Below are 16,369 nucleotides of genomic sequence, written 5' to 3'. Positions count from 1 at the left end.
ACTCACTCACTCACAAAACTGGCCATTTAGACATGTAAATCAGGAAAAATTAAAATGTTCTCTCCTGGTGTGCAACACTAATGTACTTTCTGTGGTTTGAAGGTTTGTGATGCAGCAACCTGGCTAAAAACAGGTACAGGCTTGGATGGGAACCTGCCCCTCCACCCAAAAAAACACACATTATAGTGGTACCTCGGGTTACAGACGCTTCAGGTTACAGACTCTGCTAACCCAGAAATCGTACCTCAAGTTAAGAACTTTGCTTCAGGATGAGAACAGAAATAGCGCGGCGGCAGTGGGAGGCCCCATTAGCTAAAGTGGTACCTCAGGTTAAGAACAGTTTCAGGTTAAGAATGGACCTCCGGAACGAATTAAGTTCTTAACCCGAGGTACCACTGTATGTGCAGTGCCTTGAATCCCATCACAGAAAAACAGTGGAATAAATGAAACACATGAATGCTAAAGCTGCAATGCTACCAACTCTCATTGGGCAGTTCCATTTTACTTAGTGGAACTTGCTTCCAAACACACAGAGATAGATGTTACGCTGCAACAGAGTGCTGAAGCTTATGCACTCCAAGGTATTTAAAGAAAATACGAGCGAGGAGGCAAAATGATAGGAAAGAGGTTGATCTAGAGCAGCCTTTCTCGACCTGTGGGTCCCCAGATGTTGTTGAACTACAACTCCCATCACGCCTAGCTAGCAAGGCCAGAGCTCAGGGATGATGGGAGTTGTAGTCCAACAACATCTGGGAGCCTTCTAATCAGGCCAACACCTCCTTGTGTGTAATGCAAAAGGTCAGAAATCCTAAAGAGAAAACTCAGGGGTCGTGTTGCAACATAGGGAAGGGATGTGGTCTTTAAGATAGCAGAGAATGCATCCAGGGTATCTTTTTGGTAAAATGTTAGGCAATGAAACATCGGGAGATACCATTTTATTTATCCTCGCGCATGCGCAGACACTCAAAATGACATCACGCTCCAGACCAGATCCCGTTCGCATCCAGAGGTACCACTGTAGTAGTTTATTTCCTTGACATCTGATGGGAGGGCGTTCCACAGGGCGGGCGCCACTACCGAGAAGGCCCTCTGCCTGGTTCCCGGTAATCTCACTTCTCGCAGTGAGGGAACCGCCAGAAGGCCCTCGGAGCTGGACCTCAGTGGACTGGACAATGAGGATGGAGGTGCTCCTTCAGATATACTGGGAAGAACCAGCTGGGGAACCCCCAAGGGAAGAAGGCTCAGAGTTCAGAGAGTGGTGGTGGGACAACAATGAACGGTCAGAGGGAGAAGAATGGGAAGAGGAGGTGTTGGAAGCTGAAGGGGGTAACAGGGCTTAGTCAGCTGGGAGAACCTGGGGCAGAGAGAATCAGAGGCAGAGGCTGAAGCAGGGCAGGGAGGGAGGCCAAGAGGAAGAAATGTGTCAGGCTGGTGAAGAGGCAGGGGTGTCTCCCCCTCCTGCTGCGACAAGCTCCCCTTCCCTCTGGCCTCCCAGAACCAGAAGAGGCATGAAAAGGGCGGAAGAGAGGTCGGCTGTGCACAGACACAGTCTCCAATTGCTAGGGGGAAACCATGGTGAGGAGGGGACTTTGGGGAGGCAACAGTTGCCTCAGCAACTGCCTCATGCGGGGAAGAACTACAGGAGATGAGTTGTTGTGCTCATTTAGGCCTGGCACTCCATCAAGATTTGTGCAAATCATGTATTTGCTAATAAAGAGTTAACTCCAACTCGCACGGTGTGACTTACTGTGGCTCGCTCCCGACACCACGCTAATGTCTACTTTACCTGAAAGGTATTATGAGCATTTGAGTATGTTATCGTCTACATTAGAACAGTCCGAAATCATGACCCAGTTCTGCTGCTGAATGCGAGTCTTGCAAACTGTTTCAATGGGAGACCTGCTCAAAACCACATGCAAGCCATTCTGAGCAATTCCAGGAACAATATAAATTCCAGAGTACAATATAAATCAAAGAACCAAGAATAGTAAGCACAACCGTTATTTGTTATTATTTCTTAATTCTATATCCCGACTTTCCCCCTAAAGGAGGCCACTGCAGCACAAGGTAATCTTACCCACATATGCTGTATTATTTAATGCACAGGCCTCAGAGTTCATGTTTGAGTCTCTTACTAAAACGAGGACAGGTTTTATTTCTTAATATGGGCATGAACTGCACATAAGACAAAGAGAAAGTAAGTGTGGTGTAGCAGAATCTCTCAAATCTTTGAAGTAAGTCAATTGGCACATTCAAAGTAAGTCAACTGGCTCTTCAACTTATCACTTTCAGAAGTTACTGACCTGCTGAGTTCCATCTCCATTGACTAAGTGAGGCATCATAGCTACCTCCCCATTCAGCAACGATGGCAACTCCAGTGGGATTTGGTCGGTCATCATCATTGTGACGTACATTCATGGAGAATTTTCCTCAGCGGGCCTCCTAAACGTCAAAGAAAAACACACATGTATAAATCTTGAGTAATAACATTTGAGAATTCCATTCTTACTTCAGTACCAATAAGATTTTGTCACTTGTGGCAACTAGCTTCAAGATCTGTGGGCAGATTTTGCTGTTGTTGTTCCTGCATCAGATAATCAACAGGTGAATTGATCACACACACACCCCGCCCTGATACTACCCAGACTTCTGAATGACCCAAAGCCTAGCCTCAGAAGACCCTTTTAGCCTCTCGGACAAGTACATTATGTAAAACTGCTAGCACATTTGCAAAGCTAAAACAGGTCCGGAATGATTTCAAATTGGATGGAACAGTGTGTTCTGATTCCTGCACTGAATAAGATGGGACTATATAGCTCTGTTAATCACCCACCATTTTTAAATATATATTTCTATGGTCCTTTTCAAAGTAGTTTGGGAGAATTTTCAAGTTTTTGATTTTTTTCTAAATTAAAACATACAATGTAAACCGACTTTCAGCAGATATTCTGTCAGAGAAACATTCTATATTAATCATTTTTACGCAATTTAACGTATGAGTGGCTATTAAGATAGTAGCACCATGCCATAAAATGTTGCATGCACCTTATCCCTTAGGTAAAGCTTCTCTGTCGTGTGTGTGTGTGTGTGTGTATAGAATACTTAAAATTAATAACAATAATAATAATAATAATTCAAAAACATTTCTAGGCAATTTATACACAAACCACCAAGTTTAACAATAAAATACCACCCTCTCCAACACTCTCACACACAGATGCACTAAACATGATTATCATAATCTCTCAAAAGTCTGGGAGAACAGAGAGATCTTAAGACAGCACTAAAAATACAGTGGTACCTCAGGTTACAGACACTTCAAGTTGCAGACGCCCAGAGGCCACTAACCCAGAAACAGTACCTCGGGTTAAGAAGTTTGCTTCAGGATGAGAACAGAAACCACGTGATGGCAGCAGCGCGGCGGCAGCGGGAGGCCCCATTAGCTAAAGTGGTACCTCAGGTTAAGAACAGTTTCAGGTTATGAACGGACCTCCAGAATGAATTAAGTTCTTAACCCAAGGTACCACTGTATGTTAATGTTGATGTCTGGTGGGCTTTCCTGGGAAAGCATTCCATAGTCAGTATAGGGGGACACCACTGAAAAGGCCCTCTCCCTTGTCACCAACCAATGAATCTCTCTCAGCAGGGATACCTGGAAACTGTCTTCAGATATCAAAGACAAGGTCAGGGTATGGTCAACGTACCTACTGCCCAACTTTTTATAATTTATATACTTTGCATTCAGACATGGCAGCTTGCCTTGAAAAACATTTGCACCTCATTTGGGGCACCTCATGAGGGGAAGGCCGAATTCTTTAGGAAGTTGCATGAGACATTAGTTGACTTTTTAGATTATAAAATCCTAATGATGGGAGATATGAATGGAGTTGTCTCAACAAACATGGATAAAGCACAGAGACAAGTGATTTCAAAAGAAGGGAGACTACCAAAGATCTTTTTCGAAATGACTGAAACAATGGACTTGATTGATATTTGGAGAACAAGGAATCCTCTAGAGAGAGAGGGAACTTTCTTCTCTGAAGCAAAAATGACATGGACAAGAATAGACCAAATTTGGATTTCTAGCAGTCTGGCGTCAAGAACAAAAAAAGTAGAAATATGTCCAAAAACGTGCTCCGACCATAATGCGGTGAAGATGGAGATGAAACTAACAACAACTGGATCCTTTAGATGGAGAATGAATGACACCCTATTTAAGGATGAAGAGATCTACAAGAAGGCCCTTAAAACATTAAAAGATTACTTTGAGATCAACAGGAAAACAGATGTGGAAAAAAGAATAATCTGGGACGCAAGCAAAGCCGTGATGCGAGGTTTCCTAATTCAACAAAATTCTATAAAGAGGAAGCAACAAAATGAGAAGAAGGAAAAAAATTTAGAAAAAATAAAAGAAGGAGAGAAGAAGCTGAGGTCCAAACCAAAATCTCATGAGATTTTGAGAGAAATAAAGTTTTATCAGATGCAATACATGGAGCTCATGAACCAACAAATAGAATGGAAGATAAAGCAAATGAGACAAAGAACATTTGAATCAGCGGATAAATGTGGGAAACTTCTGTCATGGCAACTGAAAAAAAGGCAGAAAATGAATACTGTAACAAGTCTAGAAATGGATGGAAAAATTATCCACAAACCCAATGAGATAAACAATTGTTTTCAAAGTTTTTTTAAGAAATTGTATGCACAAGGGCCAATCAATGAACAAGAAATAGAAGAATTCATCAGAAAATATGGTCTACCAAAAATTTCAGAACAAAGTAAAAGGATCTTAAATGAGGAAATAACAGAACAAGAAATAGAGGGTGCCATTCAAAATATGAAATTGGGAAAATCACCAGGACCAGATGGTCTGACGGCCAAATACTACAAAATGCTGAAAGAATGGTTGATACAACCATTGAAGGAAGTCTGCAATGAAATTCTGAAGGGGAAAAAGGCACCTGAATCGTGGAAAGAGGCTTTCATCTCACTTATACCGAAAACAGAGACTGAGAAGAACCAGGTCAAAAACTACCGCCCTATATCTTTACTTAATGTGGATTACAAAATTTTTGCAGACATTTTGGCAAAAAGATTGAAAAGAGTGTTAGCAGAAGAGATTCATAAGGACCAAACAGGCTTTCTCCCAGGTAGACATATGTCAGACTATGTGAGGAACATTATAGACATTTTGGAGCTGCTGGATGTTGACATTAACAGGAAAGCAGTTCTGATTCTTGTGGACGCGGAGAAAGCCTTTGACAATATCTGTTGGACTTTTATGAAAAAGAATCTCCAAGGGATGGGGGTAGGCCAAGGCTTTGAAAACGGTATAGGTGCAATATATTCTCAACAAAAGGCCAAGTTAATTGTAAACAATGTGGTAACAGAAGAAATACTTATAGAAAAAGGTACACGGCAGGGTTGCCCAATATCCCCTTTGCTTTTTATATCAGTCCTGGAGGTTTTGTTAAACATGATCAGAAAAGACCAGTTGGTTAAAGGAGTTCAGGTCGGAGCTAGACATTACAAATTAAGAGCATTTGCAGATGACCTAGTATTGACTTTGCAACAGCCAGACACTAGTACTAAAAGAGTATTAGAATTAATTGAAATATTTGGTCGAGTAGCAGGTTTTAAATTGAATAAACAAAAAACAAAAGTGTTGGAAAAAAATTTAACAATGGAAGAAAGAGAGAGTTTTCAGAATGAAACAGGCTTGGAAATAACAAAAAGGGTAAAATACCTGGGGGTAAACTTAACATCTAAGAATGTGAACTTATTTAAGGATAATTATGAAAAATGTTGGTCAGAAGTTAAAAAGGATTTGGAAATATGGTCAAGGTTGAAACTTTCCTTGTTAGGCCGAATTGCTACTATTAAGATGAATGTATTGCCTAGAATGTTGTTTTTATTCCAGACGTTGCAGATTGTGGATAAGATGGACTGTTTCAAGAAGTGGCAGAAAGATATATCAAAATTTATCTGGCAGGGCAAAAAGCCCAGAATTAAATTTAAGATTTTAACTGATGCAAAGGATAGAGGGGGGTTTGCCCTGCCGGACTTAAGACTTTATTATGAATCAGCAGCTTTTTGCTGGTTGAAGCATTGGCTACTTCTTGAGAATGCTGACATTTTGGATCTGGAAGGGTATGACAATAGTTTTGGTTGGCATGCATACTTATGGTACGACAAGGCAAAGGTGTATAAAAGTTTTAAAAACCATATTGTAAGGAAAGCATTGTATAACGTTTGGATTAGATACAAAGATTTGCTGGAAAGTAAAACCCCTAGGTGGGTGTCACCAATGGAAGCTAGGGAAGTAAAAAAGCTTAATATGGATTCTAAATGGCCAAAATATCATGAGATTATAGAATATGATGGCGAAAGGGTGAAACTCCAGAGTTATGAGAAACTAAAGCCTAAGGTTCGAGATTGGTTGCACTACCATCAGATAAATGAGACGTTCAAACAGGACAGGAAAATAGGATTTCAGAAAGAGAAGTCAAAACTAGAAACAGAATTATTGGAACCCAATACTAAGAACTTATCAAAAATGTATAACTTGCTGTTAAAATGGAATACACAGGATGAAATGGTGAAATCAGCTATGATTAAATGGGCACAAGATATCGGTCATGATATTATGTTTGCTGACTGGGAACAGTTATGGACCACCGGTATTAAATTTACTGCATGTAATGCCTTAAAGGAAAATATTATGAAAATGATTTACCGGTGGTACATGACCCCAGTCAAGCTTGCAAAAATATACCATTTGCCTAGTAATAAGTGTTGGAAATGTAATGAGACTGAAGGCACTTTCTACCATCTTTGGTGGACCTGCCCAAGGGTTAAAGCTTTCTGGGAAATGATCTATAATGAAATTAAGAAGGTCATAAGTGGACTTTTCCTAAGAAACCAGAGGCTTTCCTTTTGGGCATGGTGGGCCAAGTGGTGTCAAGGAAGGATAGGATTTTCTTTATGTATGCCACTACAGCAGCAAGAATTCTACTGGCAAAGTATTGGAAGACGCAAGAACTACCTACTCTGGAAGAATGGCAAACAAAGGTGATTGACTTTATGGGACTGGCCGAGATGACGGGCAGAATCCGGGACCAGGGGAAAGAGACAATGGAAGAGGACTGGAAGAAATTTAAAATATATCTTAAAAATAATTGCAAAATTGAGGAGTGCTAAGATGTCAGGGGGTAAGAAGTAAAGAATTGCAGCAGTAAACAAAAAAACTTAAGAAATTTTTATGAAAGGGAATTAAGATAATGGACCTAAGGGTTGCTAAAGAATTATTAAACAAGGATGCAGGGATGGGGAGGTATGGGGAAGTCAAAGAAAGAAGGGAATGAACTGATGAGCTTGAAGTTGTACTGTTTTATATTGTTCTTTATTATTTGTGTGGAAAATTAATAAAAATTATTATATATATAAAAAAAGAAAGAAAAACATTTGCAAAGCATGCGGGGGAGGGGGTTAGATTTAAAAGTTTGCACCCATACTCCTATCCCGAGGTTTTGGACAGGTTGCAACATTTCAAATGCACACAATGAAGTACAAACATGATTTTACAAAGGTCTCAACCATAATAGAAACAAACTTTAATAAAATGCCAGCTAACCCTCCCAAAGTACAAATTTACCACTGATGATCATTAAATAACAGTTCAAGCAGAGAAGAGTTAGAAAAGCCTTTCCTTTTCAAACTTAGTGCACCCCTAAAAAAGGAGGGTGCATAATATAGATTATTTACAGAGCCACAAAGAATGTGGGGAAGGAGAGAACTTTTAAGCATGCTCTGGCAAATATTTCCAATATTTAGAAAGCTAGACTTCCTGGATGACACCAGGCAATGCAGTGTTCTCAGGCTGTAAATGCTGACACCCTCGCCAACACTTCTGGAACTATCCAAGAAAAGTTCTGGCAACTTTTCAAGAACAGGTCTTATAAATTCAATGTTAATTGTGCCTTCACACTGGTTTACAAGGCAATAATCCTGACTCTCTAGCAAATACACCGCAGAACACAGACGAAGTCCTTGCACAGGTTAAGGAAATAGATACTTCGACAAAGAACCAGAAAAGCACTTTATATACTTCCAGCACCTAGTGCCTGAACATAACATATTATAACTTTGACGTCAAGCCATCTCTGGTCTCTTCTCCTGCAGTGCATGATCCAGTAGAAGCTTCTAGAGATCAAGACCATTTCCATAGACTACACAATTTATTTCCCCCTTGAATAACAGGCCCATCGTGGTTAAGCTGCCACAACACACCGCAGTAACCAGGAAGTGTGTCTTAAGAACAGGTGCTGCATGGAATGAGAAGTTAAGACATGAAACCAATCAAAAGAAGACATTTATCCAACATGGAAGCAGTGATTGAATCAATATTGGCAAGATTACAGAGTTAGAGGATAATCAAGAATTCTTTGAAGCAGACACAAATCAGGCGTTTTGAAAGTGGTATTCAAAGTCTGCAGAATGGAACTTGCTTTTTTTATTTTCCTTAATCTGAGAGCACCTCATATCTTTCACTGGTTCCTCTCTGCCCCAAAACATAAACAAACATTTCCTTGCTCAAGTGTCAATCACCTTCACTCAACCCATCTATCAAAGGCCCACAAAGAGGCTCCAGTCATTTACATTTTCTATATTCCCCACATCCACAATTTCCCACTTTAAGAGGCACAAAGGACAAGAGAAGTCTATCCTACAGCCTTGCTTTTACAAGTCCCTCTTGCAAAACCACAGATTACTCGTGTTAGGCTTTTGTTCTGTTTTTACAATCGCGACTTATTTTTCTTTTGACATGTTAAAATATGGTTTTCCAGGGTTGGTGTGGAAGCGCATGATTCCATTATTTGCCCAACTTTAGAAAAATAAATTAGGCATTCACTAATAATATATTCAAGAACCGCTTGGCATGCTTATGATAGCACTCTCCTTCGCATGATTGATGGAAGCGTCTGCAAAAAAAAAAAAAAGGTTTCTCTCTTTCTCTCCTTCTAAAGGTCTGTCAGTCAAAACCACATGAATTTCCAATTTACTTCTGGAGTTCTATAGAAGTTCATTAAGGAGATTCTAGGAGGTTAACAGGCTGACAAGAGATGGCTATGTTAAATACTTCACCTGTGGGAAACAAATCCAGCCATCATTACGCTCTCTGGGCAAAAGCTAAACTAAATCTGCTAACAGCATTGTCAATTACAGGGCAAGTTTGGGAACAACAAAATTAAAAATGCAGGGAAGTAGCTGAGTCTCTAGGGGCAGATTACATTTTCCACTGCATTTTGGGGTAGCAGGGAAACAAAACAAACCAGGCCAAAGCCTGACCTGCAAAATGCTTACAAAAGACTGAAACAAGTTATAGCTTTGGTTTCATTTTCAGATTTTATATGCATTCCTTGTGCTTGCCTGGAAATGTACAAGAAATACTAATTTTCAATTAATCCTCATATGTCTTAACCTACTTAAATCCATGGCATATGGGGGAATTTTTCATAATATTGCTAAGCTTAAGCTGTAGACCCAGGAAGTCAAGATATGCTTCCAACTTTTTGCAACTTGGAACCATCCTAAGCCAATACTCTTGCCATTTGACCCTCACTGTAATCAACCTGTGCGTCAAATTGATAATGCAATATCCTACAGCTCTTTAGTTAAATGATGTGCCTTTTGTGGGGGGAAGACTCCGAAATTAACTCAAGATGTCAACAACCACTAAATATTTATTAGATCCATATGGGGAAAGACAAGTCATCCAACAGACTAGAGCAGCATTTATCTAAGAAATGTCCATCTATGGCCAGTTAACCTGAGTGAATGAGTTAAGTGTTAGCTTATGTTAGGAGTTGCAAGGATGTTTCAAGTCCCGTAATATACCATACATAAGAATTCAAGTTTCCTAGAAAAACACACGTCTTGACTCTTAATGCATGCCAAAACATGTTCCTCACTTCCATGTCCGAATTTTGACTGGAAAAGCTAATAATAACAATTTATGAAACTCAACATGAATCCAAATTAAATCTCCAAAGGAAGGGAGATATTTGGATTGTGAAAACAGCAACACAATCTCAATCCGAATTTGAGGAAGGGGCCATGTACGACTCTGTTTACCCTTTCCACAAAACCTCATGGGTCAGACTCTGGAACTGCTTGCCTTCTAGTTGCTTGTCCTCAGAACAATTTCTTTACAGACTCATCCGACATGAACACACACTGCCTGCTATAAATAAAACAACTGAGCTGAGTTTCCTAGCCCAAGGAGGCTCTTGCCTTTAAATAGCAAGTCTCTTGATTAACATTTCGGTACCCAAAACGCACTATAGATGCATGGAGACTTCCTGACACACCCCAAAGTTGCTAGGAATAGATCCCGATAAGATAGATGGAGACAAGAACTGAGTCACATGGCAACGTGACAGAATAAGACCATTCCTCTGTATGAACCACTTTCATCCTTCATAAACCACCTACAGGATGCAGCTGATTGGGCGGCAAAGAGCTTCCTAAATACAATAAACAGACAATGTGATTCACAGAGGTCAACGGTCACCATTAATTTTTAAGCGACAGGATGTCTGCGCCCAGCCTGTCACATCTCAACAATGGCCGAGATGCTCAGCCTTACAATCAACAGCTAGGCATGTTATTGATCCTACACTAAACAGTGGCAATTTACTCCCTGTTTAGGGAAGCTTTTAATATTTGATGAATTATTGTATTTTAATATTTTGCTGGAAGCCACCCAGAGTGGCTCGGGAAATCCAGCCAGTTGGGCGGGGTATAAATATATTTTTAAAATTATAATTATAATTATAATTATTATTATTATTATTATTATTATTGAAATTATGGTGCTGCTTCTCACTTGCAGAACTAGGAAATAAGTACAGAGAACTGAGAACTAATGATGAAAGACATACACCAACTAAAATGGGCATCCAACAGATCTGCAAAACTCAGCCTGTTTTGGATGGAATTCCCTGGACAAAGGAATGGTCAGAAAGTAAGATCTGTATACAGTGATACCTTGGTTTACAAACATAATCCGTTCCGGAGGTCTGGTTGTAAACCAAAACAGGTTGTAACCCAAGGCGTGCTTTCGCCAATGGGGCCTCTAAAAAAAAATAAAAGGGTTGTAATCCAAAAAAAAAATGAGTTGTAATCCCAAAAAAGGGACACACACTTCAGGGTTTGACGTGGTTGTAATTCAAAATGGCTATAATCCAAAAGGGTTACAAACCAAGGTACCACTGTATTAACAGCTCATAAAATCAAGTTTCCCCATGAATGCAGATACAGGAAGGGGGTTTTTTGCCACTTGTTTCACCAAAAATCTAACAAGAGGAAAAGAAAGTCCTAATTTAGCAACAAAGAGCACATCTGCATAGAAGACAGATTCGTGCCACAGCTTGCTGTTTTGAGTGCAGGGAGGAGCGGCGATAACGGTTCATGTAGAAAAAAGCTCTTGATAAGACATGGGTGACTAGAGGTGTGTACACAGCTGGATGGTCAAGGCACAAAAGAGCCTGGAATTTGTCTTCTTGTCTGATGTGCATTCATTAGCATAGTTGCATCACATCTACTTCAAAGCCTCTTTAACCCTAGAAGAACTCTTTGTATACCTAATTGCAAGCACGGCAGATTAATCTGAAAGCATCCAAACAAAACCGCTTTATTTGTAACAATCCCACATAAAAGGGTTTATCTTCTGTAAATTGCAGCAATTAGCATAAAGAACATCTTGCTGAAAAGCTACCATTTTTCTTCAGATGGCATTGCTTTTTTATATTTAAAAACACACACACACACCATAAAACCAGCAACTTCAGACAAACACTATGTGGCTTTTTAGGAAAAACAAATATCCAGGACTCCATGCAAAAGGTCAACCATATCAAAAGTTTGTGGGTGCTTTTATTCTGCTGAAACTCAAAGGTAATCAGGGAAACTGAAGTGGCAACAAAATATCTATTGATTTATTTGTAAATCACCACCACCCCTGCCCTGGAGGGAGCATTACAAAGAAGCAAAGGATGCATTTCTGCATTATGAATTGTCAATAAAAAACATATCAGACTTCAACAGGACCCAAACATGACAACATTTAGGAATTATATGCAAACAATGCACAAGGCGGATGATAGTTAAAGGATCGTGCTATTTAATCATATGCTGACGCAGCAAATCTTGAGAGACAAGTTCACGAAAGATATATCTACCAATGGCTGTGAGTCACAACAGTACCTCTAATACTATGGGCAGTATGTCTTTGTATATTATTTGATGGGTATTAAGGTAAATGTAAAGGGACCCCTGACAATTAAGTCCAGTCGTGAATGACTCTGGGTTTGCAACGCTCATCTCGCTTTAAAGGCCGAGGGAGCCGGCGTTTGTCCTCTTCCGCAGACAGTTTTTCCGAGTCATGTGGCCAGCATGACTAAGCCACTTCCGGAAGCCAGAGCAGCGCACAGAAACTCCATTTACCTTCCCGCCAGAGTGGTACCTATTTATCTACTTGCACTTGACGTGCTTTTGAACTGCTAGGTTGGCAGGAGCAGGGACCGAGCAACGGGAGCTCACCCCGTCGCGGGGATTCGAACCGCCGACCTTCTGATCGGCAAGTCCTAGGCTCTGTGATTTAACCCACAGCACCACCCGCGTCCCATGGTGGGTGTAGTCACAGGTAAAAGTGGGTTGGACTATAGAGAAAGTACACAGATCACTGTCCTTTGTGCAATGTTCTAGCCATGCAAAGCTTTCGAAACACCCACATCTCTCAATTTAGGCAAACAGCTCCAGAACACCTTCCAGCCAGACAGGGGATTCGAACCACCAACCTTTTGATTGGCAAGTCCAAGCGGCACAGTGGTTTAACCCACAGCGCCACCCGCGTCCCCTTGATGGGTATTATGAGCAAGCAAATGCCACTGTGTTAATGTCTGGCTGGCAGGCTTCGCATTTTCATCTATCTGGTTGTGAGAACTGGATGCTAGGCTGCATAGTGTGTTCACCCTTGTTCATTTGACTACTCTTTTAGCCTGAAAGCTGCCAACAAGTTTTAGTTTATTTTCTTTTGGTTTTAAAACTTTCCGTGTATTTTAAATTGTATTTTTTTTTAAAAAAGTGATAATATTATTGTTTTATCTTCTGCGTGGACTGCTTTGAGGGTTCTTTTTTCTGCAATCAAGCGATTTATAAATTTTATAAAATGAACTAATTAAAAATAAGTTTTTGATTTTTTTATTTGATTTTTAAAAAAGCAGGCTTCTTTTTCCCGCCAGTGATGGCAGCAGCAGGGTGAGAGCATAAGTTGGCCAAGCTGTGAGAAGGGAACGTTGGGGCAACTTGGGACAGAACAGGCAAGGTGCCAAGAGAGGAGAGTTTGGAAGGGAGTTTTGCGGGTAGTTGGAGTCGGCAAGCAAGACAAGTGGAAGCAGCAGCCCCAAGCAAGCAAGCAAGTAAATAACCCCCTTTTTTAAAGCCATCTAAGTGTATTTCAATACAGATAAGAAATGCCATGGTACATCTGCAGCAGCACAACCGGACGCCTCCATCTTCCCTGGCTGCAACAAAACATGTCTCTCCCGCATCCGTCTCTACAGCCACAGCAGTGGATGCTTCTTCACCCCCAAAGGAGCACCTCCATTGCCTCCCAAGACAGAAGGGTACCAGCCCACCAAGAGTGCTTGACTCACCTTGAAGAGAGCCAGCATCATTCCCCTCTTCCTTCCTACACAGCAGATTGCTAGCAGGTATTCTTGCCACAGCCACCATTCTCAATTATTTTGCCTCTACCAACTGGAGCAAAACACTTGGAAGGGGCAGACTGGGTGCTGGATCTCCCATTTTCTCTTATTTGAAAGCAAAGTTTACGGCACCACTTTGGAGCTTTGCCCTGCTCCCTTTCCATTTTGCAGCTTAGCTCCGTTCCGTGTCTGACATTCCCATGAGTTTAGTTCACAAAGGTCAAAGTAATTAGGAGGAAAGCTGACATTCCAATAAATTCTGTCGCTGCTAGAGTAGCTCAGGACATGTAAGGTACAGTTAGCAAGCACACCAGACAAAGGGAATCTCAGGAATGAGGAGATTAGTTTTAAGTGGCATTAAACAAGAGTGTCCTGTTTCATGAGGCAGACCAAATTAATCAGGGTAGGACACCTCCAACGAGATCCAATAATCAAGATAGCAAGTACTAGTGCTACTTGGGAAATCTTGACTCATTCAGAGAAGGGTTCTCTTCGAACCTGAGTTTCGGTTGCCTATCCACAGAGCAGTAAAAAAAATAAATTTAAAAGCAGCAATAAAAGGTAAAGGTAAAGGTACCCCTGCCCGTACGGGCCAGTCGTGACCGACTCTAGGGTTGCGCGCTCATCTCGCTCAAGAGGCTGGGAGCCGGCGCCGTCCAAAGACACTTCCGGGTCACATGGCCAGCGTGACGAAGTTGCAGCTGGCGAGCCAGCACCAGCGCAGTACACGGAAACGCCATTTACCTTCCCGCTATAAAGCAGTACCTATTTATCTACATGCACTTAGGGGTGCTTTCGAACTGCTAGGTGGGCAGGAGCTGGGACCCCGCCACGGGGATTTGAACCGCCGACCTTACGATCAGCAAGTCCTAGGCACTGAGGTTTTACCCACAGTGCCACCCGCATCCCGACAAAAGCAGCAATAGTTTTCAACAATTGAAGTGGCATATAAACCTTTTGACGTGCAAAATGCACAGGCAACACTCTGGACTTTATAATAAATAGCAGAACAACGGGTAAATCTTACCCAAAGAACAGAGGAATAAGCATTTTTAGTATTTCCGAACAGGAGTAAACATCAATCTGGTGGTCAATTCAGACTCACTGGTATTATTATTATTATTATTATTATTATACATTATACCCCCCCTTTCTGGCTGGATTACTGCAGCCACAATACTATGTTGGCCCAGTTCACACATAATGCTAAGCCAAACCATGGGTACACAAAGCAAAAATTATGGCTGTTTCACTCCTCTCCTGTTCCTGCTGAGATACAGTTTGCCTTAGCATGACATGTGAAGCCATCCTAATGGTTTGTCTCCCTCAAAGAAACCACGAGTGGCAAGCCAAGAACAAACCTTGGCTGCATAGCTTGCGTTTGCACGTAATATGAAGCCAAACCATGGCTTAGCTCTGGACAGTACAGAGCAGAGCAGCTGTGATTTCTGGCCTGTGTATCCGCGTGCTTGCCTATTCGTGCTAAGCCACAGTTTGGCCTAGAATTATGTGTGAACCAAGTCAATGTCACACAGGGAATTGAGCAGCACACAAGAGAGACAGCAGTATTACATGTAATATGTTCACAGTTCCATGATGCTTTTACAGCCTCTTTGCTTGCACTCCCCAAAACAGTCGCTGGGGCTGCAACGGGGAGTACAGTCGTACCTTGGTTCTCAAACGGAATCCGTTCCCGAAGTCCATTCAACTTCCAAAAATGTTCGAAAACCAAGGTGCGGCTTCTGATTGGCTGCAGGAACTTCCTGCACTCAATCGGAAGCCGTGTTGGATGTTCAGCTTCCAAAAAAAGTTCGCAAACCAGAACACTCACTTCCAGGTTTGCAGCATCCAGGAGCCAAAACGTTCGACTTGCAAGATGTTCACGAACCAACGTACGACTGTACTGGAGAAGAAGATTCTCAAACCTTTACCCATAATCCTTTCCTGCTGAATATACACACAGCCCCTCACCAACTGTTTTTATTTCCCCGAGGAGGGGACACGTTATACCTGTATCTTATCCCCAGGAAAGGTAAAAGCAGCTTTGGGGGAGTAATTTTTGTGTTGGCAAAGAACACAGAGGAGAGTTAATAAGCCACTCTCTCCTCCCCCTGGGTGCTGGTTCTTCCTTTCAATACTACAGTCTCAGCAGCTGCATTTAAGCAAAAAGAAGAGTGTAAAAAATAATAATGGATTCATGTGGAATGTCTGTTCTGGCACAATATCCTATGCATATTTTCTTTCAATTTGCCTAATATGCAGTGTGGGCCCTGTATTCTCATGATGCTGCATTTAAAGGGGAATTTCCATTCTAAAGCATACACAGAACACTAAATAAGTCCTGAATATGCTGGGTCGCTTGGGGGAATGTGGTTCCTCTTCCCAACTTGAGCTAGAAACATCCAATTCCAGGCTAATTTACTTCTTCATTTATCACTTTGGGAGGGGGGGGAGAGAGAGAGCAGTTATGGCTTTTCGAGCCATGTGCACAAATTATGTACAATCCTACACATGATTATCACACTTTCCAAACCCTGGAAATGCTCTCTGGGAAGGGAACAAGTCAAATTTCAAACAGCTTTTATTGTGCAAATCATCTG

General features: G+C 41.4%; 1 protein-coding gene across 1 annotated transcript in view; it reads right to left on the bottom strand.

Moving 5' to 3' along the window:
• The window catches only part of FNDC3B (fibronectin type III domain containing 3B), a 278,029-nt gene that overhangs the window by 203,189 nt on the left and 58,471 nt on the right, over positions 1-16,369 (bottom strand). Inside the window, exon 2 of the mRNA XM_079977640.1 lies at positions 2,304-2,442. Within this exon, the coding sequence (XP_079833766.1) occupies positions 2,304-2,414 (111 nt within the window). The 5' untranslated portion in view covers positions 2,415-2,442. The remainder of the gene's footprint in view (positions 1-2,303; positions 2,443-16,369) is intronic.

Source organism: Podarcis cretensis (assembly GCF_951804945.1).
Source record: "Podarcis cretensis genome assembly, chromosome: 5".
NCBI classification, from domain to species: domain Eukaryota; kingdom Metazoa; phylum Chordata; class Lepidosauria; order Squamata; family Lacertidae; genus Podarcis; species Podarcis cretensis.
This window is presented reverse-complemented; position numbering and strand designations above follow the sequence as displayed.